This window comes from Symphalangus syndactylus, chromosome 20, assembly GCF_028878055.3.
Source record: "Symphalangus syndactylus isolate Jambi chromosome 20, NHGRI_mSymSyn1-v2.1_pri, whole genome shotgun sequence".
NCBI lineage: Eukaryota > Metazoa > Chordata > Mammalia > Primates > Hylobatidae > Symphalangus > Symphalangus syndactylus.
In genome coordinates this window covers 38,316,737-38,338,770 of record NC_072442.2, presented here as the reverse complement: position 1 = coordinate 38,338,770, position 22,034 = coordinate 38,316,737, and the positions used below count along the sequence as shown (strand labels likewise).

The 22,034-nt window shown below is 45.6% G+C and overlaps 2 protein-coding genes across 37 annotated transcripts in view; one reads left to right on the top strand and one right to left on the bottom strand.

Moving 5' to 3' along the window:
- Window positions 1-7,895, bottom strand: part of LOC134735233 (uncharacterized) — a 28,670-nt gene extending 20,775 nt beyond the window's left edge. For 6 of the 33 annotated variants that reach the window (XR_010118139.1, XR_010118133.1, XR_010118148.1 and 3 more), the window contains exon 1: window positions 5,839-6,759. Coding sequence is in view for 4 of the 33 variants with exons in the window: in XM_063628969.1 (XP_063485039.1) it covers window positions 6,768-7,402 (635 nt within the window). In the remaining 29 variants the exon portion in view is untranslated. The other 27 variants (XM_063628969.1, XM_063628968.1, XM_063628970.1 and 24 more) reach the window with 14 other exon arrangements.
- KPNB1 (karyopherin subunit beta 1) overlaps window positions 7,298-22,034 on the top strand; it is a 35,295-nt gene continuing 20,558 nt past the window's right edge. Inside the window, exons 1-8 of one of the 4 annotated variants that reach the window (XM_055257302.2) lie at window positions 7,298-7,649; window positions 7,751-7,809; window positions 10,058-10,240; window positions 14,268-14,468; window positions 15,918-16,070; window positions 18,542-18,601; window positions 20,527-20,616; window positions 21,568-21,678. In XM_055257302.2, coding sequence (XP_055113277.1) covers window positions 7,610-7,649; window positions 7,751-7,809; window positions 10,058-10,240; window positions 14,268-14,468; window positions 15,918-16,070; window positions 18,542-18,601; window positions 20,527-20,616; window positions 21,568-21,678 — 897 coding nt within the window. In that variant the 5' untranslated portion in view covers window positions 7,298-7,609. The remainder of the gene's footprint in view (window positions 7,650-7,750; window positions 7,810-10,057; window positions 10,241-14,267; window positions 14,469-15,917; window positions 16,071-18,541; window positions 18,602-20,526; window positions 20,617-21,567; window positions 21,679-22,034) is intronic. The other 3 variants (XM_063628914.1, XM_063628916.1, XM_063628915.1) reach the window with 3 other exon arrangements.

The following is a 22,034-nucleotide window of genomic DNA, read 5'->3' as shown; positions in this document are numbered from 1 at the left end:
AAACTCGGTCTCAAAAAAAAAAAAAAAAAAAAAAAAAGCTATTATTTTCATGAAGCAATGATATTGTTTGGACAATAAAAATGCTTACTATGTGCTAGGCAGGAAACACAGGAATTTATATGACATGGTTTCTGACCTCGAGGAGCTATAAATGTGGTTCTCAATTGTGGGGAGTGTTTGGGAGGGATTCACTCCCTTCCTAGGAGTTATTCTGCAACATCTGGAGACATTTTTGATTGTCCCACCATGACTTGGTGGGAGAGGAGCTAGTGGAACTTAGTAGGCACGGGCCAGAAATGCTGCTAAACATTCTGAAATGCACACGACAGCTTCCCCACAAGTAATTATGTGAGGGCAGGCACAGTGGCTCATGCCTGTAATCCCAGCACTTTGGGAAACCGAGGCGGGTGGATCACTTGAGGCCAGGAGTTTGAGACAAGCCTGGGCAACACAGCAAAACCCCATCTCTACAAAAAATACAAAAATTAGCCAGGTGTGGTGGTGCATGCCTGTAATCCCAGCTACTCAGGAGGTTACCCAGCTACCAGAAGGCAGAGGTCATAGTGAGCCAAGATCACGCCACGGCACTCCAGTCTGAACAAGAGTGAGACTCTGCTCTCTACCACCACCCACCCCCAACGCCACCCGCAAAAAAAAGAATTATGTTGTCCAAAATAATCAAGGTTGAGAAACCCTGAGTCATAGTCTAACTCAGGACAAAAGATACATGCATACATACAAATTGTACAAGGCAAATAATCAAAATAGAGCATTATGCAATTATACATATAAAAAAATAAAAACAGAAAAGATAGAAGAGCCCTGGGCCAGAGTACAGGATTCCCTGTGACACCTGGCCAGGAAGACAGGCCTCAGAGAACTTTCAGTTTTGGGACCCAGTGGACATACTTCAACGATTTGCAACTTTTAGCTTATTCTATCAGTAGGTACATTTTCTAAAGGTTAAGTCAAAGTTAAAAGGCTTCACTTCTGCATTGCACCACCGGTGTGAAAATGTACTGGGGCCAGTTCACATATGTTTAATTCATATTATCTTTTCAATGCAACTTGATAAAGAGTTTAGTCAATTTAAAATTCTTAAAAGGGCAGAGCAAGGTAGCTCATGTCTATAATCCCAGCATCTTGGGAGGCGGAGGGAGGAGGATCACTTGAGTCCAGGAGTTTAAGACCTGTCTGGGCAACATAGGGAGACCCTGTCTCCACAAAAAAATGAACAAAATTAGCCAGGTGCAGTGGCTCATACCTGTAGTACCAGCTTTTTGGGAGGCTAAGCGAGGAGGATTGTTTGAGCCCGGGAGGTTGAGGCTGCAGTGAGCCAAGATCATGCCATTGCATTTCAGCCTGGGCAACACAGCAAGATCCTGTCTCAATAAATAAATAAATAAATAAATAAAATTATTAAAAGTACATTTTTTGGAGTCAACAAGAAATGATACATAAGAATATTTTGGTTTCCATTTAAAATAGAACTATTTTGGATAAAATATGCCAATATTTTAATGGTGGATATAATTTGAGGTTGCAGGTAGTTTCTGCGGAATTCCTTTTCAAAATTTCTACAGTGAGGAACATATATTTCTTTGATAATCTGAGAAAGAAGAAAGCGTCCGGGTGCAGTAACTCATGCCTGTTACCTCAGCACTTTAGGAGGCTGAGTCAGACGGACTGCTTGAGCTCAGGAGTTCGAGACAGCCTGGACAATGTGGTGAGACCATGTCTCTACAAAAAATATAAAAATTAGCTGGGTGTGGTGGCATGTGCCTGTAGTCCCAGCTTGAATAGAGGTGGTGGAGGCTGCAGTGAGCCGAGATTGCGCCACTGCACTCCGGCTTGGGTGACACTGTAAGACCCTGTCTAAAAAAAAGCCTGATGCAATCCATACATAGTTCAAGGAAATGCAACTTGAAGTCTCGGTGTAATCCTCCCCATCCTACTAAACCATGTGGCCACCAACTCCTCCCACTTGGGAAACATTGCAAAGTGGCATCACCACCCATTCCACAGTGCAAGCCAGAAATCTAGTAGGGACCAGTGGACACTTCCCTCTTCTTTCAATCAATCGCAAAGTTCTTTATGCCACTGCATTCTAGCCTGGGAGACAAAGCGAGATCCTGTCTCAGAAAAAAAAAAAAAAAAATCACCAAGCTCAATTAATTTCGCTATCTCTTTGTGTTTCTACCATTACTTCCACCCTTCTCCTTTTCACAAGTATCATGTCCTATGTGATTACTGCATCTACTCTTTCCCCTTCTCATCCAATCTCGACACTGTAATGACCATCCTTCTTAAAACCTTTCAATAGCTCTCCTTTGCTCTTAGGATACAGACAAAACCACTTGCATGGCAGGGAAGGTCTTATATGGTCTTGCCTCCACTCAACACTAGCTCAACTCAATCCCTTGTTCTCTGTTTTGGGGACATTGGCATTCCTGCAGTAACTTGTAATCCCCAAGCTCCTTCCCACCAGAGCCTCCATACACACTATTCCTCTCTTCTTCACCTGAGTAACTCTCTTCCCTTCCTCAGCTAAGCTTTCCCTGAACTCCCCTGACTGGAACCTTCCTTGACATGTTTCACTTTTACAACTTTACATGCTTGAGAGATTAAATGATTAAAGTCTATCTTCCCTAATAGACCAAGGACCACTCACTTAGCACAAAATACATGGTAAGGAGATAACAGCCAATGCATACATAACATGCTAGACTGGTATTCACCATGTCTTTTATTTATTTTTTAATTAAAATGAAAGCTGCCATATTTTTCTTTTCTTTTTTGAGACGGGGTCTCGCTGCGTTACCCAGGCTGGAGTGCAATGGCGTGATCTCGGCTCACTGCAACCTCCACCTCCTGGGTTCAAGTGATTCTCCTGCCTCAGCCTCCCGAGTAGCTGGGATTATAGGCTCCTGCCACCACGCCCGGCTAATTTGTGTATTAAGTACAGATGGGGTTTCACCATGTTGGCCAGGCTGGCCTCAAACTCCTGGGCTCAAGTGATCCTCCAGCCTCGGCCTCCCAAAGTGCTGTGATTATAGGCATGAGCCACTGCACTCAGCCCATTCACCATGTCTTAACTCACTTAGGACCTCCCTATTTGTCCCTACATAGTAAGGACAATTAACAGTCCCATTTTACATTGAGGAAAGTTAACTCACAAACTAAGAAGTGGTAGAGCTGGGATAGGAACTCAGGCACCCAATTTCTGGAGTCTGTGCTCATCACTCAAGCTCTGGTACCTCACCAGCATTTACTGAATGTGAGTACTTTTCATAGGAACTAAACAGCACCATCAGTAACTTTAGTTCAACTCAAGTCAGTTCATTTTGATTTTGGTAAGGATTTTATGTTTGATTGGAACTTTGCTGGAAAACTTTTATTTTCCCAGCATTTTACTTCAGCCACAGGGTCTCGCTGTCACCCAGGCTGGAGTGCAGGATCACAGGTCACTGCAGCCTTGAACTCCTGGCCTCAAGTAATCCTCCTGCCTCACCCTCCTGAAGTACATGCCACCATGCCCGGCTTTTTCAAAATTGTATAGGTTGGGCATGGTGGCTCACGCCTGTAATCCCAGCACTTTGGGAGGCCGAGGGGGGTGGATAACTTGAGGTCAGGAGTTGGAAACCAGCCCGGCCAACATGGTGAAACCCCATCTGAAATACAAAAAAACTGAGCTGGGCGTGGTGGTGGGTACCTGTAATCCCAGCTACTTGGGAAAACAAGGGACTGAGAACAAGGGATTGAGTCGAGCTAGTGTTGAGTGGAGGCAAGACCATACAAGACCTTGCCTGCCATGCAAGTGGTTTTGTCTATATCCTAAGAACAGAGGAGAACTGCTTGAACCCGGGAGGCGGAGGTTGCAGTGAGCCGAGATGGCGCCACCGCACTCCAGCCCGGGTGAGAGCGAGACTCTGTCTCAAAAAAAAAAGAAAGAAAATTGTATAGAGACAGGGTTTTGCTCTTATTTCAGTTGCTTCCATTTGCCCTCACTGGTATCATCATGACTGATGTTGAGACAGAGGTAGCCCAGCAAGCTGCTGGAGAGCAGGGGACAGTTAGCTGGAGTGAAATAAATTATGGATAATTTGTAGTGTAGGTAACTCAGGTAAGGACAATTCCAGGATTTTCACAGACGTCATCTCACTTAATCTTCATTGACTTTTTTTGGGGGGGCGGGGGCGGGGGCGGGAGGGTGACAGTCTCACTGTCGCCCAGGCTGGAGTGCAGTGGCGCAATCTCGGCTCACTGCAACCTCTGACTTCTGAGTTCAAATGATTCTCCTGCTTCAGCCTCCCAAGTAGCAGGATTACAGGCTCCCACCACCACACCTGGCTAATTTTTGTATTCTTAGTACAGACAGGGTTTCACCATGTTGGCCAGGCTGGCCTCAAACTCCTGGGCTCAAGAGATCCTCCAGCCTCAGCCTCCCAAAGTACTGCGATGACAGGCGTGAGCCACCACGCATGGCCAATCTTCATTGATTTTTTTTTTTTTTGAAATGGAGTCTTGCTGTGGCACCCAGGCTGAATGCAGTTTTTGGTTTTGTTTTGTTTTTTTGTTTTTTTTGAGATGGAGTCTTGCTGTCACCCAGGCTGGAGTACAGTGGGTTTTTGAGATGGAGTCTTGCTCTGTCACCCAGGCTGGAGTGCAGTGGTGCAATCTTGGCTCACTACAACCTCTGCCTCACGGGTTCAAGCAATTCTCCTGCTTCAGCCTACTGAGTAGTTGGGATTGATTGCAGGTGCCCACCACCACGCCCGGCTAATTTTGTATCTTAGTAGAGACAGGGTTTCACTGTGTTGGCCAAGCTGGTCTCTAACTCCTCACCTCAGTTGATCCGCCCACCTCAGCCTCCCAACGTGCTGGGATTACAGGCGTGACCCACCATGCCCTGGCCCAGTCTTCACTGATTTATAACAAAGTTACACACACAGGGCAGTTCTTCCAGTTAATAGATGAAGCAAAAGGCTGGGGTTAAGGAACTGCTAAGCCATGGGAAATCCACTAGTCACAGTATGGTGTCCACTAGTCACAGTATGGTGTGGGGAATGGTGTCCCTACATTTCTAGCTTCAAAACTGCAAAGATATCTCTAGCAGAGAAAGACCATTTCTTCCTCTTTTAACGAAGAGTTGGCCAAGCTTTCCTAATTCTTTGTGAAACCCTTCAGCAAAGTCAGACTTCCTCCTAAGTTTTCCCAGTGTGGCTAGTGCAGGGCAATTACCTCACCAGCTCAAGTCATACGGTAAAAAGCTCTATGAACCAGCTACATCCAATTACCCCTACATCAGTACTGTGAAAATGAAGCAATTCAAGAAATTTTGTTATCATTTATTTTTTCTTTTTTTGAGAGTCTTACTCTGTCGCCCAGGCTGGAGTGCAGTGGTGAAGTCTTGGCTCACTGCAACCTCTGCCTCCCGGGTTCAAGAGATTCTCCTGTCTCAGCCTCCCGAGGAGCTGAGATTATAGGCGTGTGCCACCACGCTCCACTAGTTTTTTTTTTTTTGTATTTTTAGTAGAGACACGGTTTCACCATGTTGGCCAGACTGCTCTTGAACTCCTCATCTCAAGTGATCCGCCCGCCTCGGCCTCCCAAAGTGCTGGGATTACAGGCATGAGCCACCGCACCCGGCCCTATTATTACACTTTTCCTTTATCATTTTAAAAATCTTCATTTTTTAAAAGAGACAGGATCTCGCTAAGTTGTCCAGGTTAGTCTTGAACTCCTGGGCTCAAGATTGAGATCCTCCCAAAGTCCTGGGATTACAGGCCTGAGCCACTGCTCCCAGCCTAGGAAATTCTTAACCTGGAGCCCACTTACCAATGTCAAAGGAAGTCAACATACTGTATGCACATTTTTTTTCTTTGAGATGGAGTCTCGCTCTGTTGCCAGGCTGGACTGCAGTGGCGCGATATCGGCTGGCTGCAACCTCTGCCTCCAGGGTTCAAGCGATTCTCCTGCCTCAGCCTCAGGAATAGCTGGGACTACAGGTACGCGCCACCACACAGGGCTAATTTTTTGTATTTTAGTAGAGTCGGGGTTTCACCATGTTGGCCAGGATGGTCTCGATCTCTTGACTCGTCATCCGCCCCTCTCGGCCTCCCAAAGTGCTGGGATTACAGGCATGAGCCACAGCGCCCAGCCCACATTTTCTTTACATGCATTTTGCTAAGAAAAGGCATTCATGAGTTTCTTTCGGGCTTGAGAACTGAAACAGGTTAAGAACCACAATCCTTTATGCCTGTACACACATTCTTTCTGGTTGGAGGTTGGGCCTTTACAGGGTACTTTTGGAGGGTGAAACATTTCCATTCTGTCAAGCACCTGGTAGCTATAGATGGGGGGTCTAGGAGGAGGAATCCCTCAGCTCACCCATAAGCAAATCAGATTTATCACAGCACAGGTCTCAAGCCCCATATAAGCAGGCCTAGGGGACTCCTTGGAGAGGAAGCTGCTTGTAGGGACAAGGGCAGTCAGGAGAGCTTGAGCTTATCAAGCCACTAACCAACCAGTTGTGTGACCTTGGACAAGTTCCATACCCTCTCTGGGCTTCAGTTTCCACATCTACACATTGGAAGTGGAGCCACATGGCCTTACAGATCCGTCCCAGCCGAAAGCAGGGCACCAAGTCGACCTAGCCATTAAAGCAGCTTCCTGTGGGCGCGGCGCAGGACTTCAACGGCCCCCCCTCCCCCGCTCAGGCCCGCGAAAGCCTCGCTCAACACGCCCCTCGGAGCAACGGCGCTTACCCAACCGCAGCCCCAGAGTTCGAACCCAGCTCCGCCTCTTCCCGGGGGCGTCCCATCGTGCCCCGCGCCGGGCTCCTAGGGTAGCCGGGCGCCTTCCGCCTTCCCGCGCCCCGACCCCGAACTCCTCTCAGTTCTCTCGGGCACCCTATCCTATCAACGCCTACTATCCTAGCCAATCGCGCAGGCTCCGAGTCGTGCCTTCGGTCCATCCTCCTCCCAGGGCTCAGCCGGTCTGAGCTCAAGGCCTTTACCAAGCCCACCCAATCAACGGCGGGCTCTCTCCTGCCCCATCCCAATCTCCCTCCCCCCGGCCAATCCGCGCGCTCCATTCCGCTGCCCGCCCAGCCAACCCGGGCCTTGAAACCTGCAGGCGAATGGGCACCAGATGGCCCTTCGACGCCGAGCGCCTGGCCAATTGGGGGTTCCGCGTGGCCAGGACAACGGCCAATCGCCGTGGAGCGCGGCGCCTCCGCGGAGAGGTCCGGCCCGAATATCACTCCGCCTTCCTCCCTCCCTTGCTCCCTCCCTGCGCGCCGCCTCTCACTCACCGCCTCCCTTCTTTCTCCCTCCGCCTCCCGAGCACCAGCGCGCTCTGAGCTGCCCCCGGGGTCCCTCCCCCGCCGCCAGCAGCCCATTTGGAGGGAGGAAGTAAGGGAAGAGGAGAGGAAGGGGAGCGGGAGCGACTACCCAGAAAGAGCCGGTGAATGGGCTTGTGGTGACCCCCGCCCCCCACCCCACCCTCCCTTCCCACCCGACCCCCAACCCCCATCCCCAGTTCGAGCCTCCGCCCGAAAGGCCGGGCCGTCGTCTTAAGAGGAGTCGCCGTCGCCGCCACCTCCGCCATGGAGCTGATCACCATCCTCGAGAAGACCGTGTCTCCTGGTAGGACGCAGGAACCGGGGGTTGGGCTGAGGTGATTGGGGTGGGGGAGGGGAGGCCCGGCCCCTCTGACCCCGCTCCGTCTCCCACTTTCATCCCCCTAGATCGGCTGGAGCTGGAAGCGGCGCAGAAGTTCCTGGAGCGTGCGGCCGTGGAGAACCTGGTGCGTGCTACCCCGCCGCGCCCATCCCGCCGCGTCCCCATCCCCTGCGTGCGGGGCCTTCCCGCCCTCCCGGAGGCCCAGGCCTCGGGAACCTACCCCGCCCCATCCCGTCCCCCTCCCCCCCAACCCGGTCCAACCTAACCCCGCCATCGGGAAGCCGGTGGGTGTGTCCCGCCCCGGGCCCCGCGACTGGCCAATGGCGGGGCGCGCCGGGCTGCCTGCCGCCCAATCGTCGCGCGGCCTGAGGGCGGCGGTGCAGCGGGAGGGAGAAAGAGGGAGGGAAGGGAAGTTAGGTTGCGCGGCGCTGCGTGTTCAGCAGGGGTGGGGGTGGGGGAGTCGGGCCTAGGGGCCATGTGGAAGCTCTGGGCCTGGCCGCCCGCCCTGTCTGACCCCAGCCGGCTTCTCCTTCCTGTCCCTTGGCCCTTGTGGCTCTCCCCACCTATTTCCTAGAGCTCTGCCCTTTCCTAGCTACCTTGGTCCGTGCTCCTGGCCAGGCCTGGCACCCGACTGCCTCTTAACCGATTTCCACTAATATTTTTCCCTCTTCTGCCTGGTTATTCCTCTCTAGGGGTTTTTTCTTTTTCTTTCTTTTTTTTTTCTTTCCTTCTGACCTGAATGAGTAGAGACCTAATCACTAGGGATCTGCACCCAGAAAACAGACTGAGGCTCATCTTTGAGATGGGGCCTGTTTGCTGATGAAATCACAGGGGAAAGTTCCTCGTTTTTCATAGTTTAAAATTTAAGGGGTCCGGAGAAAATGAAGCTAACTCCGCTAGAGACTGGTCCTTTGTATAAAAATGTGGGATGGATTGGTTGAAACAGCCTAGATGCCAGTTAAGTTTCTCTTTGGTGTCCATCTCCTGTTGGGGGATGGGGTCAGAGGGAAGGATTGGATGATGCTTGACATCTTTGAGAAAGGTAATAGGAATTAAGTCTGAATAACACTGTAACCATATGTGTTCCTTTGTGTTATATAGGCAAAATGTCAACATCAACAAAGTGACAAGGCTTATTTTATACAGACTGCCTTTGAATGATTTTTTTGTTGTTGTTCTTCATATGTGCCAATTTTTACAACTAACCTGTTTATCCTTTCCCGGAAGAGTTTTTTCCACTAGTATAGGCTGATAATTCCATTTAGGGTATTATTCCTGTTTCTGCTTCTGCAAATTTTGCAAGAAGCTTTTTATCTTATTCCTAACATTCTTAACATTCTCTAGTGGTACATAATTAATAAAACTTTTACGAATTATCTTCTGCTGTGATTGCAGAACTTGTTAGCACTAAGAAAAATGTGTCTGCTTTTGGCTTTTCCTGCTAACTTTGCTGTTTGGGCACGGGTTTTTTTGGCGGAGAGAGGGGTGTGTGTGCTAAATTTTTAAACAAAGGAAGTAGTTTTTGAGGCCTGTGGATTACAAAAGGTTACAAAAGGACATGCTTTTCAGGGATCCACTGTATTCCTCAACTAAAGTCCAAATGTATAGGAGCGAGTAATTGTTGATCATTAGATACAAAGTTATTTTGCTTGAACAGCTTGCCTGAAGATTTTTTCTTTCACTTTTTCCCTGTTTCTAAATATCTTATCACTTTTCCTTATAAATCCGCTTTTTTCATTGTTTCCTTTTTGCTGAGTGCCCACAAATAAAACAGAGGATGAGGCTCGTAAGTTTGTTTTAGGCTTATCTGTATTTCCCCCTCTCATAAAAGATCACCTCCTTCCATGGGATGAAAAGCTACCCTGCTGCTGCCATGAGATGGAAAGTTGGATCATTCTTTTGGGACCAAGGTTTTTGAAATGTAGATAAACAGTTTTATTTTCTGCCCCCCATCATAACAGGTATTCGTTCAACAAACATTGAGTACCAGACATTATTAAAAGTTCTTGGGACACCTCAGTATACATAGAAGACTACTACTACCATACTCTGAAACCTTGCAATTCAGGGGGTCTAACGTGACAATTTGGGCACTAAGAATGATTTTGATAGGAAAATCTGTAATTCCTCATTAAGTGCTAGGCTCCATGAGAAAAGTGGAAGACTTCCTGTTATACTAAGTAACATTTTTATAGAAGTCAGTGAAGTAAATATTTTGTGGTTTCCTGAGATGCTTATGATATATCAAAAAAAAAATTAGACATTAGTTCCCTTCCTCTCCCCTCCTCTGGTGGTTCAGTGCTCTATAAATTATCCTGAGTTCTGGAAATTCCTAAGATATTTTTATTTACAGATTTATCTTCCCTTAACAGCCCACTTTCCTTGTGGAACTGTCCAGAGTGCTGGCAAATCCAGGAAACAGTCAGGTTGCCAGAGTTGCAGCTGGTCTACAAATCAAGAACTCTTTGACATCTAAAGATCCAGATATCAAGGCACAGTATCAGCAGAGGTGGCTTGCTATTGATGCTAATGCTCGACGAGAAGTCAAGAACTATGTGAGTAACGCTTATCTGTTTGGTTATATTGCCCAGAGAACAAGAAATCGCTTTCTCAGATCTTTTGCTATTTGCATGGGATAGAGCTGACAGTGTGATAGGTTTCTGGGACCTGAACTTCACCTAAAGATAAAAATTGTCTTTGTCTTAAATCTTTCTCAACACAGCTTGTCCATTCCCATTGATGGATTGGAATTCTTTTTAGATGACTGAGGTAGGCTGCAGCCGTTTGGGAAACTTTAATTATGTGCCTTAATTTGTAAAATCTGTTTGGCTGATGGGAGTAGTGTAGAAATTGGTGCTAAATTTGTATAAAAATTAGGGAATTTGTTAATACGTATTTCCAAGCTCTCCAGAAATTCCGATTTGGTACTTCTGGAGTGCAGCTCAGGGAATTTTTTTTTTTTTTTTTTTTTTTTTGGAGACAGTCTTGCTCTGTTGCCCAGGCTGGAGTGCAATGGCATGATCTCAGCTCACTGCAGCCTCTGCCTCCCAGGTTCAAGCAATTCTCTGCCTCAGCCTCCCAAGTAGCTGGGATTACAGGCACCCACCACCATGCCCAGCTAATTTTTGTGCTTTCAGTAGAGGCGGGGTTTCACCATGTTGTCCAGGCTGGTCTTGAACTCCTGACCTCAGGTGATGTGCCTGCCTTGGCTTCCCAAAGTGCTGGGATTACAGGCGTGAGCCACCTCTCCTGGCTGTTGTTGTTTTTAAATTAAGTTCTTTAGTGATCTGTCTTACGTGGGTAAGGCACAAAGAGAAGTGAGTTAAATATCTGTGCAGTCATCATTTTGTCCTTGGTATCTGAGTGGAAACTAGTGGGGAATTCCTACATATGTACTTGTGCGGGACATGGTTATGCACATCATACTTGCCATTTCCTGGTTCTAGATATCAGCATTAGGTAAAGTAGTGCCCTGTAAGGCAATCACTTCTCTATCTGGTTGTGTACCTCCTTCTGTCACCGATCTTGCATACCCATGATAAGGAGCCAGGTTATTAAATCTAACTTGGTTTCAAATCTTTTTGGAATATGTAGAGCTGTTTCTATTCATGTTGGGTCTGCTTGTGTAATAACAACATTTTAATTCCTTCTCCCTCAGCTAGGTGACATCAATGGAAGTATATTCTATCACTGGAAATCTCGATACTGATAGTGCCCATTCAGTTTCTCATCTTCCTTAAATTACACACTAGTAAATGGGATAAGATGTAATTGGAATTGTAATTGACTTATTTTTTGGCACATCACTCTTAACACCATCCTTTAAAAAAAAAGAATTAGACAATAATGGCTGGGCGCAGTGGCTCATGCCTGTCATCCCAGCACTTTGAGAGGCCGTGGTGGGTGGATCACCTGAGGTCAGGAGTTCGAGACCAGCCTGGCCAACATGGCGAAACCCTGTCTCTACTAAAAATACAAAAATTAGCTGGCTGTGGCGGTGGATACCTGTAGTCCCAGCTACTCGGGAGGCTTAGGCAGGAGAATTGCTTGAACCTGGGAGGCAGAGATTGTGGTGAGCCAAGATTGCGCATTGCACTCCAGCCTGGGTGACAGAGTGACACTCCATTTCTTAAAAAAAAAAATAAAAATTAGATAATTTATATAGGCATGGTTAAGCCCTCTGGCATGGAAAAAAAAGCTAACAGTTACCTCGGCCTTTTTCCCTTTCATAACACAACTGATAATACTAAATTTCACTGTTGATCTTTTTTGAAATCTGGATATTGGGGCACAATTGAGAGCTAGTTTCTCTTTTCTGATAATTGAATATTACTATTAAGGTTACCTCTAGTTTAAACAGAAAACTTTTAGTACTCAGGAGGTGGACATCTGTAGTTTCTAAATCACCTCAAGTAATATGGAGTCTTCAGAAAGCAATCTAAAGGAAAAAGGTAAAGGTAGAATGGGATTCAGTGCACTCCACATATGTACTAGGAGACGATGTAGTGTGGTGTGAAGGCACCCTGGACTTGGGTTGATAATACCCATTCAGCCCCTGACATTCTGGACAATTCACCTTGTTTTTCCCCCTCATTCCCTCATGTCTTTGACATACAGTTTTTGTCCATTTTAGCTCTGCTAGTCCTTGAGAGCAAAGCCTTTCATTTAACATCAATCAGAACTGTTTGTAGTTGGGTAGAGCTGATGGGGGTGGGGGCCGGGGATGGTGATATACCATATAAGAAGGAAAGGAGGAGTTCATTATTGGTTCTAGCCGCAAAGCAGGATACTAAGTGATCCGACCCAGTCAGCAGAGCTGGCCTGAATATCTGGCAGCTATTCTTTGTCCTGTGTTCATGCCAGAACAGTTAACTGTTTGCCTTTGAGTGGACTAGTGATTCTTAGTGAGTTCATTGACTGAATTAGCTGATCACGGTAATAATTAACCGTAGGTCAATTGTGGCTTCGTCTTTTATCATACCTGCGCCTTTACTCTTTACATAAATGGTGGTGTGGTTACCATGTCAAGCGAGACATGTTTAATGACAAGTGGATCTTGTTTTGACATCTGGCTAGATTTTGGTATCTGTCAGTGGTAGAGAGAACAGTTCTTTGATTCTTGGGCAAACAGAACAAATCCTTTCAGATTGGAAGTTATATAAAGATTAGTTCATAGGTGTTATTAACATCAGCAACTTTGTTTTTGTATTTAGTGATGTTGTTACTTGACCAAGGCCTTTCTATGTAAGTCACCCAGAGTGCTGGGTTGTCAATGATTAGAAGGAAAAAGTTTTGTTTCAGCCCACGTCTCATGAGTGAGATCTCCTTGGATCAGATTAGACAGTGATCTACTGTGAATAAGACCCACCCGAATGCCCCAGAACTAGCTTCATTCTAGTGTCCACGTCTGTCCACAAAACGAGGTTGTGAACCATCCTTTCCTTATTAATGGCAACAATGAGCCTGGAAGATGAGTTTTGTCCCCATCTCGCTCCTTTGCCATTTACTGCTACCTCCGATTGTAACTTCTGGTTGCCCACCTCATGTTGAAGGTTGAAGTGAGGTGGGATGACTGGTTTTGTTTCTAGGTTCTAGGGCAGTGTTGATTATGCTGATGTTGCTACTGAGGCTGGCTTTTTCTGACAGCCTTTTCTACTTCTCTGTATTATAGATAAGAATTCTGAGGCCAGGCACGGTGGCTCACGCCTGTCATCCCAGTACTTTGGTAGGCCGAGGCGAGTGGATCACCTGAGGTCAGGAGTTTGAGACTGTCCTGGCCAACATGGTGAAATCCCACCTCTACTAAAAATACAAAAACTAGCCGGGCATGGTGGAAGGCACCTGTAATCCCAGCTACTTGCTGGGGGGAGCTAAGGCAGGAGAATCACTTGAACCTGGAAGGCGGAGGTTGCAGTGAGCCGAGATCGCACCATCATGCTCCAGCCTGGGGGACACGAGCGAGACTTTGTCTCAAAAAAAAAAAAAAAAAAAAAAGAATTCTGAGACAGCTGCCTGGGCACAGTGGTCCACACCTGTAATCCTAGCACTTTGGGAGGCCAGGAATTTGAGACCAGCCTGGGCAACATAGGGAGACCCCTATCTCTACAAAAAATCCAAAAAAGTTAGCTGGGTGTGATGGCATGTGCTTGTAGTCTAAGCTACTCGGGGAGGCTTGGGAGGTCGAGGCTGCAATATCGTTGTGCCGCTGCACTATCGTTTTGCTACTGCACTCCACCCAGGACAACTGACTGAGGCCTTGTATGTTCCTTTTTTTTTTTTTTTTGAGCCTGGGCAATATGGTGATGCCCTGTCTCAACAAAAGATAGCTGGGCGTGTCAGCATATCCACCCCTGTAGTTCAGGTACTCAGGAGCCTGAGGCGGGAGGATAGATTGCACCATAGAGATTGAGGCTGCAGTGAGCTGTGATCGTGCCACTGCCCTCCAGTCTGGGCAACAGAGTGAGACTCTGTCTTAAGAAAGAAAAAAAAAAAGAATTCAGAGACACTAATGTAAGTATGGTGGTGAGCAAAATGTGGTCAAATAGTGTTAGAAATTTGTATCTTTTGTCTTTTTTGGTGCAGGTTTTGCAGACGTTGGGCACAGAAACTTACCGGCCTAGTTCTGCCTCACAGTGTGTGGCTGGTATTGCTTGTGCAGAGATCCCAGTAAACCAGTGGCCAGAACTCATTCCTCAGCTGGTGGCCAATGTCACAAACCCCAACAGCACAGAGCACATGAAGGAGTCGACATTGGAAGCCATCGGTTATATTTGCCAAGATATAGTAAGTGCTTGCCTAATGTATCTGGTTTATATACCTCTGATTGCCTCTAGCTGTGACATGAATGATATTAGTACTACCTTACTGAATCACGAAGAAAGCCAAGCTAAATTGCACAGTGTTTTGAAAGTGAGACTGATTTATTTCCCTTAGGCCTCTGTCGTCACATTGCTAATCATGCCCTAAAGTAAAGAAACTTGAGGATCGCAAACTGAAAACAGAAGTCTGTGTCTGAAGAGTCTTAGATTCTAGACTTACAAAATGAGGATATTCTCATTTGGAGCATCCCTGACCCAATCCTTTTTCTTAAGATCCTGAATGTACCATGGATGTTGTGGCGCATTTTCTTTTACTACATTACGGAAAGTTTTGCCAACATTCGATGTAGTTGGTTTAGCCACTGGAGACACAGTATTAGATGTAGCCCTCCCAGCACTGTTGTTCCTGATGAGGTTACCACTCTTGGTGTGTATTTTAATATATAGACTTTATGAAGCAAAGGAGCCCACAGCACTTGACCCGGACTTAGACTCCCTAGATGTGCCCAGGTGTTGATCCTTGGCCTTGGCCCTTAAATATCCTGAAGCTTTACTTTAGAGTACAGATGGCCTGGAAAACACCAACAGACTGCCATCTCCATTTGCACAGAAGCGGGGAAGAAAGCTAATATTACCTCATACCCAGAGTCATTATGCTAAGAAGTCAAAGATGAAGTTGATGAGTTTGACTTGCTTTTGTTCAGTTTTGGACTGCCAGTACCATGAGATGATTTTGCAGGTGGTTTGCAGTACTACTCCCAAATGGAAATGGGTGGGGAAAGATCACCAAGTCATGATACTTTCTTGAGTGAACTTTACAGTTAAAAGGACTGCCGATTAAGCCAGGCACAGTAGCTTACACCTGTAGTCCCAGCTGCTTGGGAAGCTGAGGTGGGAGGATCACTTGAACCCAGGAATTTGAGGGTGCAGTGCACTGTGGTAGTGCCTGTGAATAGCCACTGCACTTCAGTCTGGGCAGTATAGACCCTGTCTCTTAAGAACAGAAAAAGGACTGCTGAGTAGTCGTGAGCTCCTTATGGTAGTTATCTGGAGGGGATTGATTCCAGCACCCTCCTCAGGTACCAAAATCCTCAGATGTTCAAGTGTGTTACATAAAATGGTGTAGTATTTGCATATAACCTATGCAGATCCTCCCATATACTTTAAATCATCTCTAGAATACTTACAATACCTAATTCAATGTAAATGCTATATTAATAGTTGGTATACTGTATTAAGGGAATGACGACAAGAAAAAAAGGTGTACATGCACCTTTTGGTGCAGTACAAATGCAACCATCCATTTTTTTTCCTCTAAATATTTTCAATCCATAATTGCTTGAATCCACAGATGTGGAACCCATGGCTGCAGAGGGCTGACTGTATGTTCATTGCACTTCTCTGCTTGTTACAGGACCCAGAGCAGCTACAAGATAAATCCAATGAGATTCTGACTGCCATAATCCAGGGGATGAGGAAAGAAGAGCCTAGTAATAATGTGAAGCTAGCTGCTACTAATGCACTCCTGAACTCATTGGAGTTCACCAAAGCAAACTTTGATAAAGAGGTAAGTTTTTTGACAATAAGGTGTAGATTCAGACAGTAAGGGATGAAAGTTAAATGAAAGTTTTTTGTTTTGTTTTCTTAAGTTTGTGATTTAGAAAGTACCACCTACTTAAAAGTATTTGTTTGTAGTTTAGTTGAGTTCATGTTGTATGAGATATCCCCATGGAGTGTTTGCCGTTTCTCATCGTGCTTTTGGAAATAAAGTGTTTCTAAGCTTAGGTTTTTCCTTTTGCAGTCCAAAGTGTGGAATGTCGTTGGGTTTTTTAAAATTATAGGGCGTGGTGGTGCATACTTGTACTCCAGCTACTTCAGAGGCTGAGGCGGGAGGATTGCTTGAGGCCAGTTGTTCAAGGCCAGCCTGGGCAACAAAATCAGATATCGTCCCTTAAAAAAAAAGAAAGGAATAGGCTGGGCGCTGTGGCTCAAGCCTGTAATCCTAGCACTTTGGGAGGCTGAGGCGGGTGGATCATCAGGTCAGGAGTTTGAGACCAGCCTGACGAACATGGTGAAACCCCGTCTCTACTAAAAATACAAAAAAATTAGCCGGGTGTGGTGGCGTGCACCTGTAATCCCAGCTACTCAGGAGGCTGAGGCAGGAGAATCACTTGAACCTGGGAGGCAGAGGTTGCAGTGAGCCAAGATTGCACCACTGTATTCCAGCCTGGGCGACAGAGCGAGACTGTCTCAAAAAAAAAAAAAAAAAAAAAAGAAAAGGAAAGAAATTATGGTATGTACTATATACTTTGGTATACTTTGGTTTCTTTTAAGATTGTGTGAATCTTTTGCCTTGTACTAAAGATTTTGTGGAGGCCGGGTGCTGGGGCTCACATCCAGTAATCCCAACACTTTGGGCCACCAAGGCAAGAGGATCACTTGAAGTCAGGAGTTTGAGACTAGCCTGCACAACATAACAAAACCCTGTCTCTAAAAAAAAGATTTCTGTGGAGAGGAACAACTGAGTTGTTAACCAGTTTTGTGAGCTCTTGTGTTTACAGGGCTTATAATGGAAAAAAAAGAATGAAAAATGAAATAAATAAAAATTATAGCAATTGGTGTGTTTCATACTACCTTAGGAAGGTGTTTTTAAGAAAAAGGATATATAGGCAGGTGCTCTGGCACATGCCTGTAATCCCAGCTACTTAGGAAGCTGAGGTGGGAGGATCACTTGAGCCTGGGAGTTCAAGGCTCAAGATTTCAACACTGTACTTCAGCCTGGGCAACAGTGCAAGACTCTGTCTCCAAAACATATATATATGTATATATGTATATGTATGTGTATGTATAATATATATGTAAACATTTTGGCTGAAAATGCAATGAATAACATAAAATTGACCATCTTAAATCATTTTTAAATGTATAGTTAAGTAGATTCACATTGCTGTGGAAACAATCTCCAGAACTTTTTCATCTTGCAAAATTGAAACTGTACATACTGAACAACAACTCCTCATTTCCCCTTTTCTCAGCCACTGGTAACCACCATTTTACTTTCAGTTTCTATGTATTTTACTACTCTAACGAAATACCTTACGTAAGTGGAATCATATAATATTTGTCTTTTTGCGACCGGTTTGTTTTACTTAGTATGATGTCCTCGAGATTGATCTAAGGGGTAGCATTTGTCAAAATTTGCTTTTTAAGGGTGATTAATATTCCATTACATGTATATGCCACATTTTGTTTATCTAGTCGTCCGTCCATGGCCATTTGGTTTGCGCCCGCGTTTTGGCTATTGTGGGTAATGCTGCTATGAACATGGGCATGCATGTGTATCTTTGAGACTCTGCTTTCAGTCCTTTTGGGTAAATACCGACAAGTAAAATTGCCGGGGTCATGGTCTGAAAGTATTTCTGTATGTATGTTTGTTGACACTTTAGCTGGCTTTTTACCATTTCTTGACTTTGGAAAGGTCTGAAACCCCAGAGCAAATGGCAATTCTAAGTGATTAGAAAACTGGATTTTTGTTTAATAGATTTTGGAAGATTTAGGAGGGTAGCACATAAAGCTCATTCTCTGTTTTCTCACCACATTTGATGTGAATTTGCTACCTCAGAAAACAAATTTGGTCTCTGAAATAAAGCAGATATTTTGAATTCTCTTATTTTAGCTATAAGGAAATTGATTTTCCTACATGTAAATTTTTATCTTTTAACCAACCATTTTTATTTAAACCTTGTGACCTACATTTTTCTGTTTCCTCCCTGAAGTCTTTGTTAGTGAGGGGTCATTTTGGAGATTAAAAGATTAGGGACCTCATTGGAGGGCAAGTCACATAGCAGACACCGAAGGTAAACTCTTTATAGCCTTTATAGTGCTGTACCATCTCAAGGGAGAGTGGCTTGATTGTACCAGGCAGGGCTGTGTGGGGCCCTGAGGGAGCGAGAGGTTTTCCTTGTGGAGGGAGTCTGGAAATCTTCCTATGTACAGGTTATGCTCTCCTAATTCTCTTTATTTTTATTCCTCCTACAGTCTGAAAGGCACTTTATTATGCAGGTGGTCTGTGAAGCCACACAGTGTCCAGATACGAGGGTAAGTGTTAGGTTATATGAAAAATCTGTCTCGCATCTTTCCTAGGAAATGTCAAATCTAATATAAGTTTAAAATACTGGGAATCAGTTGACTTGAGCAATAAGGTTTGATTAATATTGTTACTAATAATTAATATTCTGGCTGGGCATGGTGGCTCACACCTGTAATCCCAGCACTTAGGGAGGCCATGGCAGGCAGTTCACCTGAGGTTAGGAGTTTCATACCTGTCTGGCCAACATGGTGAAACCCTGTCTCTACTAAAAATACAAAAAAATTAGCTGGGTGTGGTGGCACGTGCCTGTAGTCCCAGCTGCTGGGGAGGCTGAGGTACAAGAATCGCTTGAACCTGGGAGGCGGAGGTTGCAGTGAGCCGAGATCATGCCAGTGCAAACAGACTCCATCTCAAAAAGTAATAATGATAATTAATAAAAACATTGGAGAAGAGGGAAGAATTGTAACGGAGGTTGCCATCCTCTTAAAAAAGGTTTAAGGGGCCAGTGTGGTGGCTCACTATAATCCCAGCAATTTGGGAGGCCAAAGCAGGAGGATCACTGAGGTCAGGAGTTGGAGACCAACCTGGGCAACATGGTGACACCATCTCTACTAAAAAATATGTATACACAAATAAACAGTTAAGGGAGAAAAGGTTTTCGATCAGCTTCGCTACTTCATTGCCATAGGTTATTCAAGCCATTTCTACTAAAAAATATATATACACAAACAGTTAAGGGAGAAAAGGTTTTTGATCAGCTTTGCTACTTTATTGCCATAGGTTATTCAAGTGATTGTTTTCCCCTGTAGCCATTAAAGCAGCTTTGCTATTGCTATACCCAAAACCTGACCCTTCAAGAAGATAGAAGTAACATCTTCAGTCTGAATAGTATTAGTGAATTTAGCCCTACCATGGGTTCCACACGCACCTTTAATGCAAAAAAAAAAAAAAAAGGACTGAGGCCAGCCGCGGTGGCTTACGCCTGTAATCCCAACACTTTACAGGCGCATGTCTGTAATCCCAGCTACTCAGGAGGCTGAGGCGGGAGAATCGCTTGAACCCGGGAGACGGAGGTTGCAGTGAGCTGAGATCACACCACTGCACTCCAGCCTGGAATACTCCATCTCAAAAAAAAAAAAAAAGGACTGGGTGTGGTGGCTCACGCCTATAATCCCAGCACTTTGGGAGGCGGAGGCCAGAGGATCCCTTGAGCCCAGGAGTTGGAGACCAGTCTGGGCAACATGGCAAAACTCCACATCCACAAAGATTAGCTGTACGTGATGGGGCGAGCCTGTAGTCCTAGGTACGTGGGAGGCTGAAGTGGGAGGATTACTTGAGCCTGGTGGTTGAGGCTGCAGTGAGCCGTGATCATGGCCACTATACTTGCACCAGGGCAACAGAGCAAGAAGAATGTCTCAAAAAAAAAAAAAAGAGAGAGAGAAATGGCCCGGCGCAGTGGCTCACACCTTTAATCCTAGCACTTTAGGTGGCTGAGGTGAATGGATTGTCTGAGCTCAGGAGTTCGAGATGAGCCTGGTCAACATAGCAAAACCCCGTCTCTACTAAAAATGCAAAAAATTAGCTGGGTATGATGGTAGGCACCTGTAGTCCCAGCTACTTGGAAGGCTGAGGCACGAGAATTGCTTGAATCTGGGAGGCAGAGGTTGCAGTGAGCCAAGATCATGCCACTGCACTCCAGCCTGGGCAACAAGAGCAAAATTCTGTCCCTTCCCCAAAAAAGAGAGACGAAATGGGAAAATAAAGGAACGGATAATGAGGGAATTGAAGGGAGAGAATGAATTTTAGGGAAATGATAACATATCCCATATTTACCTCAATTAATCCTTAGGATTATTGGCCCATTTGAGTGAATCTAACTTTGTCAGATTGCATTGTTATTTTCGTAAACTATCTGATCTGCTCTTCATAAAAGGTACGAGTGGCTGCTTTACAGAATCTGGTGAAGATAATGTCCTTATATTATCAGTACATGGAGACATATATGGGTCCTGCTCTTTTTGCAGTAAGTATTTTTTTATGTGATTTGAGCTTATAGCTAATTACAGAGCCCATCATCCTTAGTTGCTATTTTGCCAATTCTGTAATATTTTACTTAATATTATGGAATCAAGGAAATTCCTTGAGACTGTTAGGTTTAAGCTCATCAGTGGTGTGCCAAGAAAACTGGTGCTAACTTTGCGTGGGTAAAAGACCTTCATTTTGAGGCCCGGCCCGGTGGCTAACGCCTGTAATCCCAGCACTTTGGGAGGCTGAGGCGGGCGGATCACCTGAGGTCAGGAGTTCGAGAGCAGCCTGGCAATATGGTGAAACCCCGTCTCTACTGAAAACACAAAAATTAGCTGAACGTGGTGGCACGCACCTGTAATCCCAGCTACTCTGGAGGCTGAGGCTGGAGAATCGCTTGAACCCAGGAGGCGGAGGGTGCAGTGAGCCAAGATCACGCCATTGCACTCGAATCTGGGCCACAAAGCGAGACTCTGTCTCAAAAAGAAAAAAAAAAACCTGCATTTTGAAAATCTGAGGCTAGGCATGGTGGCTCACGCCTGTAATCCCAACACTTTGGGAGGCTGAGACTGACAGATCACTTGAGTCCGGGAGTTTGAGACCAGCCTAGGCAATATGGTGAAACCCGCCTCTACAAAATATACAAAAATAAGCCAGGTGAGGTGGCATGCACCTGTGGTCCCACCTACGCAGGAGGCTGGGGTGGGAGCCCGGGGGGTGGAGGTTGCAGTGAGCTGAGATTGTGCTACTGTACTCCAGCCTGGGTGACAGAGTGAGACCCCATCACCAAAAAAAGAAAAAATCTTTCTTTTTCTATCTTTTCTTTCAAGCCTAGCTTGCTTTTTATAAGTTACATTTCTGAAATTTGCATGTCTGTGGTTAAAGCTGGGTTGGAGCGGGGACTCACTTGAATCAGTACTTATTTGGGGCCTGGGGTGTTTTTCTTAAGATCACAATCGAAGCAATGAAAAGTGACATTGATGAGGTGGCTCTACAAGGGATAGAATTCTGGTCCAATGTCTGTGATGAGGAAATGGATTTGGCCATTGAGGCTTCAGAGGTGAGCTGGGGAGAACTATTATTCTGAATAGGCTTTGGGACATATCTCATTTGTGGATGATACTCCCCTTCTAGGGGAACTTTATTCTGTCTGGGTGTAGAGGGTATCTCCATTGGCAGAGATTTTGATTTTTCTGCTAGCCAGAGCCCTTCATGAAGGAGGCACATCAGTAATGAGGGCTCTCAACGTTTTTGCCAAGCAGTCAGGCATGATTGATCGTAAATAGTGGTATTATCACAGTGAACACAAGGGGGCAGCAGGCTGTCGCAGTTTACCAAGGTGATACCTGATGCTGAATTATTTCCTTTTGGAAGTCCTGATGCAAGCCTGGGATGTATAATTGATACTTTACTAGC